General features: G+C 45.2%; 1 protein-coding gene across 1 annotated transcript; it reads right to left on the reverse strand.

Moving 5' to 3' along the window:
- Window positions 1-793: 793 nt before the first annotated feature.
- On the reverse strand, window positions 794-5,226 carry WFIKKN2 (WAP, follistatin/kazal, immunoglobulin, kunitz and netrin domain containing 2). Its single transcript, XM_010175386.2, has 2 exons — window positions 5,018-5,226; window positions 794-2,809 (listed from the first exon to the last, which is right to left on the reverse strand). The coding sequence occupies exons 1-2, from the start codon at window positions 5,216-5,218 to the stop codon at window positions 1,298-1,300; spliced, it is 1,713 nt and encodes a 570-aa protein (XP_010173688.1). The 5' UTR covers window positions 5,219-5,226; the 3' UTR covers window positions 794-1,297.
- Window positions 5,227-5,450: the final 224 nt, after the last annotated feature.

Raw genomic sequence — 5,450 nt, forward strand, 5'->3', positions numbered from 1 at the left:
AGCAGTTCCCTGTCCTTCCTGAACTGTGGGGCCCAGAACTGGACACAATAGTCCAGATGTGGCCTCACCAGGGCAGAGTAGAGGGGGAGGAGAACCTCTCTTGACCAACTAACCACACCCCTTCTAATGCACCCCAGGATGCCACTGGCCTTTCTGAGGGAATTTATTCATACACGTATATACAGTGGCCTGGTGGAAAATGTTTTCTGTCGTTTGAAAGTGTTCTAAACGCGTCAAATTGAGAAATGCCTTTAAAGAGTGTCCGCTCTGTGCATCCATGTCTGTGCAGTTCCGTTTCAGCAGCTTCATATTGGTGTATAACAGTCTGCAGACTGTGTATTGCACTTTTCTATTTGAATTTTGTTCTGACTCCTCTTACTTTACTCTCTCACCTATAAAAACAGGATTTCTAATGAAAATAAGCAATAAATTGCTGCATATGCTCAGATGTGAAGGATTTTCAAAAGAAAGACAACTGGCAGCACACTGGCATCCTTCTGCCTTGGACTTTTTGTGATGGACAATATATTGATTAAAACAAAAACAGGAAAGTGCAATGGAATGAGGGTGTTTGCTGACCCTGTTCTGATGACAGAAAAGGCATTTTGAGGTGAGACTGTGCCTTGAGCTTCTACAGGGACCTGTTGTCCTGGGCATAGGATCAAGGGAATTTTTTTTTTCTCCTGTTTATTGCAAGGTAGGTAGTAGTTGCCATTTAAAAATGAGGTACATTCCAAAGAAAACTGCCAGGAAAATTCCAATTAAAAGAAGCAAGTTCATAATGCATAGATTGGTTAAATGTGCACAATTGTAAATATCGACAATAATTTACAGGCTTTTCTCTTGAAATGTTAGTGCTGCTATAAGGAAACAAGAGTGTGACTTATTTATAATGACTTACCATAGCATTTCCATACTGTAAATGAGACAGATAAAATTGACATTATATATTACTGAGCTGTGTACCAATTAGCTAAACAAATGCTATGAGTTCCGTCATTTATGATGGAAGCTACATAAAAATTGTATAATTACTGCAGTGAGTCATCTAGTTAAATGGCACTCCTATATGGACAAATTGATTTCAATGCAAGATTAATAGCCTTTTGCTGCTGTTTTATGTGCTTGCCAAAGACCACACTACATTGTTGCTAAGCATCATTAATGGATTAAAATAAGGGTTCTGCATAATTCCTACGGTGTATCTGCAAAGAGCTCGTTTAGTTTGCGCACTAGCCTAGCGCTTGTTAGCCCTACGTAGCACACGGGTCTGGAAGGCTGACACGTGTGCAGGAGGTTAATGCAATCCTAGGAACTCTTTCAAAAGCTCACAGGTTTTCTTGTGGATGACTTCACGGAGTTTCCGCACGCGCCGGATGCTGGAGGTCCCCACAAAGCTGTCTGGCTGTAGGACAGCCATGCCGTTGTGGACATCTCCCATGATGATGAGCTGGCCATCCACTGTGGTCATGTTAGGACATGGGCAGCTCCAGTCCATGTTCAAAAGCGTGATTTCTAGTGGTTCTTTCCCCAGGAATTTTAATCCCATTTTTTCATCTTTGAGAATCTCCTCCACTGTCACCAGGGCATGTCCCGAGTCTTGGTCTTCGGTCAGCTCTGTTATCCGGCCCAGGATAACAAAGTCGCTTTTGCAGAAGCTTGTCACCAGCTTCTGGCGTGGTTTGCAAGCTTTGCAGTGTGTGTTCTTCGGGAAAGGGCACATCTCTTCACAGGCCTCCCGGCTCTCAAAGTTGTTCTCGTTACCTCCACACCCACCATAAATGAAGGACTGGCACTGCTTTGTCAAGCTGTTGTAGGCCCATCTGGGCTCATAGGCTTTGCAGTGACCTTGGAGGGCTGGCAGATTGCAAATGTTGATGGGGCCATTCATGCACGTTAACATACAGTTCTCGTAGGTCTCAAAGTGGTTGAGGTTGCTGTTACAGTTCCCATAGATGAAAGTAAAGCAGTTGTTTTTCTTTGCATCATAGTACCACCTGGTCTGCTCTTCCCCACAGTCTTCGCTGTCTGGTTGCTTCAGGCACTCATCAGTTGGAAAATGTGTTTTGTTGTGGGAAGTTTCTTTGGATGTGGGTTCTCCTTTGATGACTGACAAAGGGAAATCAGCCCTGAGAAGGCCACCGCTGTTTTTTGCTGTGCAGGTGTAAATGCCTGCATCTTGGAGCTGGGTGTTGTAGATGACCAGTTGGGCGATGTTGGTGACCACGACATTCCCTCTGACGTGATTTGGCTTCATGATGACTTTGTCTTTCCCATCGACCTGCTTCTCCCACGTGATTTCTGGCTTGGGTCTCCCTGTAACATCACAGAGGAAGCTGACAGTCTCTCCCAGGTAGACTGACTGATGGACAGGGTTGTTCACTAGAGCAGGCGGCAAGATATCAGTGACCGTTGTCTCAGAATAGGCAGTAGTAGGGCGAGCTGTTGTTTCTAGTGGGATAGGGCTGGTGTTTGGCCAGGTAAGATGGTACCTACAGGTGACTACATTCAGGGTAATGCCTTTGATGCAAGCTTCTGCATCCATATAGCACTTGTTGTAGTAGGTGAGCCCATCAGAGGCACAGGTGAAGCTTGGTTCCTTCTCACACCTGTCCTTGCACTTGCAGACGGGTTGTCCATCCCAGATGTCGCACTCTGAGCCTTGCTGGATGCACATGAAACGGTCACAGGTTGCCTCTTTGGGCATTCCCACCGGCCCTTTTTTCCCCTTGACGTCCATGTACCGAGCTGCCACGCAACTCTTAGTTCCACAGACATTGGGGCAGCACTTCTCAAAGGTCTCACACTCCTGCAGGGAAAGAAAATGACTCGATCATTACTCGGAAGAGAGCAAAGTTCCTTTCAGAGACCTAGAAAGCTGAGAGTCCAGAATCTTTCAGGGCACCTGGGCTGCCACAGGTATCTGTGGCCTGAAGCTCACTGTATCCACTGGCAGTGAGCAGAAAAATCCCTCCAGCATCTCCCAAGAGGTGTCTAAACACACTGGAGTTTCTGAAGTGCTTCAAGAGAAGACTCTCAAGAAGGAAAATATATTTCTGTTTCTTAAACACTAAACCTCATCATAAGTCTTTCCTAGAGTCACATGGACTTCTTGACTACCAAACCAACAACCCCCCTTCTGCACTCTCCGAAATGCCTGAGGGCAAACCCTGAGAAACAAAAGCGGATGGAAAGTCTTATCATATGGCTGTAGGCAGTAATCCTTCTTATTTTCCACAGAAGTATGTAAAGTATTATTTGAATTCCCTGAGCCTAACAGCCTGCTCTTGGAGGTGAAACTGCCAAGGATTTGTAATTGTTCACATTGTAGAGGAAATAATAGAATATTTCAAAAGTAAAGAAATTCTTGCTCCAAAAATAATTTTTCTATGGTATTTAGAAAAACAAACCCAAAACAGCTCATTATGGCTTCTCTGTCCTATTTTAGTCCTATTTTCAAATGCAGCTTCGCTCTTCCAGTGATTTATTACACTCCATCTCAGCTCCAGTCAGCTCTAAATTGCGGTTAATTTTAGCAGAATTTTCATCTTCTGTGCAGAAAAGGTATTTGATATGTGTGATCACAGCTGCTGTGTTGTTCCAGATTACTTTAAGGGACCATGAACACCACTACCATGTACTCAACGGGACACACTTCCACCATGTCTTAAACCTCTTCAACCCCCCTGAAATCCAGCGGGTTTCTCCATAAGTGAGAACAAAATGGTTTTTAAGTTACCAAATTAAATAGTTTCCCCTGAGTCCAGTGTCCTTTCCTTATTGGGAAAAAGATGACCTAATAACATAACCCTTTCCCCATTTCCAGTGGCACATTACTAGGTTTCAGAAGCAAAGTTAGAAAACAGAAGGGGTAAGGTTTTTGGCTGAGGTTAAGGAGCGTGGCTTTAGCAAAGTTGGTGGCAGAGTCCTCAGCTCTTTGCTCCATGCCAGGTCCCAGGACTCTGTGCTACCACAAGGCAAAAGTGAAGATTTTTCAGCCAGTGGCTTCTGCCTTTCAGTTTTTGGCTAGTAAATTATGAAAACAATGTCCTCTGCTGCTGCTGCTGGGGTTTGGCAAGTGGTTTAATATTCACTGCTGCAGCTGGTAGTTGAAATAAAGGGGGCTTGTTTGGGAATGGCAAAAGTAAAAGCAGCACCTTCATTCATAACACATGGGATCCATCTGAGCAAATCCCTTTGTTTACTTGATGGCCAGCCACCTTCTCTATTCCCCCCCTCACCCCCCCACCCCACTCCTTTCAGCACTGCAGAAACAACCTGCCGACAGAACAGAAACCCAATGACTTTTTTCAGCACGGTACACGCTGCTGTCAGCCTGGTTTGGGCTGCAGGAGCTTTGCTGTTGGACATGATGTAAGAGGCAGGATGAGCAGGTATTTTCAGATGCCAGCTTGAGCTGGCAGTGCTGACAGGTTGAAAAATGAATTTTAGGGTTGTAAGTTAAGCACATTTTGAACTGGGAGCATCACAGAGAACATCTGCTTGGTCATTTTAACCATGCCCCTGTTTTGCACTCCAAGCACGCTTTGTGCTTCAAGTGCAGCAAAGGCTGACGCTTCGCATGTTAAATCAAATGATTTAATATATGATTCCTCCCAGGAGTATAAAGCATTGATGATGTCCACCACCAACAAAGAGCATGGTGACGCTGCTAAAACACTATGGATCAGCCCCAAGGCACGCTGAGCTCTGGAGTATCAAATTCAGATGTTTCTTTTGACAAGAAAGTAAAGAAAATGATCAAAGAGAGCAAATGCTGTACCTGCATCGGCATAAATGACACCTGCCACACACCTCCCCGCTTAACCAATAACTCATCAAACCTTCTCTATTTTATATAGGTCACGGGTCAATTAAATACGTGTGCTGTCTGCATCAGGTCCCGCACCCTGCCAGCACCTTTCTGTCTGGCACAGACGCCGACTGGGGTGCAAACGAGCCCACCGACAAAGCCCATCGCCCGCGACGCAGAGAGATAGAAACGTGCATCACTCACCAGGTCAGCTTCGCACTCTCTCTTGCAAGTGCTCTGCGCGTCTACCCACAGGTTGGGGTTCATGTCATTGGGGCATATCCCAGCGTGGGAATAGCGGATTGGAGGTAGAGCTCTCCCTTTCAGAGAGACCTCCAGAAGCAAGAGGACACTGCTCTTCCCCAGCAAGATCCACATCCACCGAGCGAACAGCACCAACAACATCTCAGAAGTTCTCCAGGGCAATGGCAGTGACTGATCTGGAGGTAGTTCTTGTTTGCTTGGGGTGGCTTTTTTTTTTTTTTTTTTTTTTTTTTTTTTTTTTTGATAAGCCTTAAATTTTTGAGGAACCCAGATGCACCTGACTTCTGTAAAAACTTCAGCAAGCTCCTTTGCTACCTCTGTTGATAGTGCAGTTTGGTCTGGACCTCATTGGATTAAAAATCCTAGGAAGTTA

The sequence above is a fragment of the Antrostomus carolinensis genome, unplaced genomic scaffold (assembly GCF_000700745.2).
Source record: "Antrostomus carolinensis isolate BGI_N321 unplaced genomic scaffold, ASM70074v2 scaffold16399, whole genome shotgun sequence".
NCBI lineage: Eukaryota > Metazoa > Chordata > Aves > Caprimulgiformes > Caprimulgidae > Antrostomus > Antrostomus carolinensis.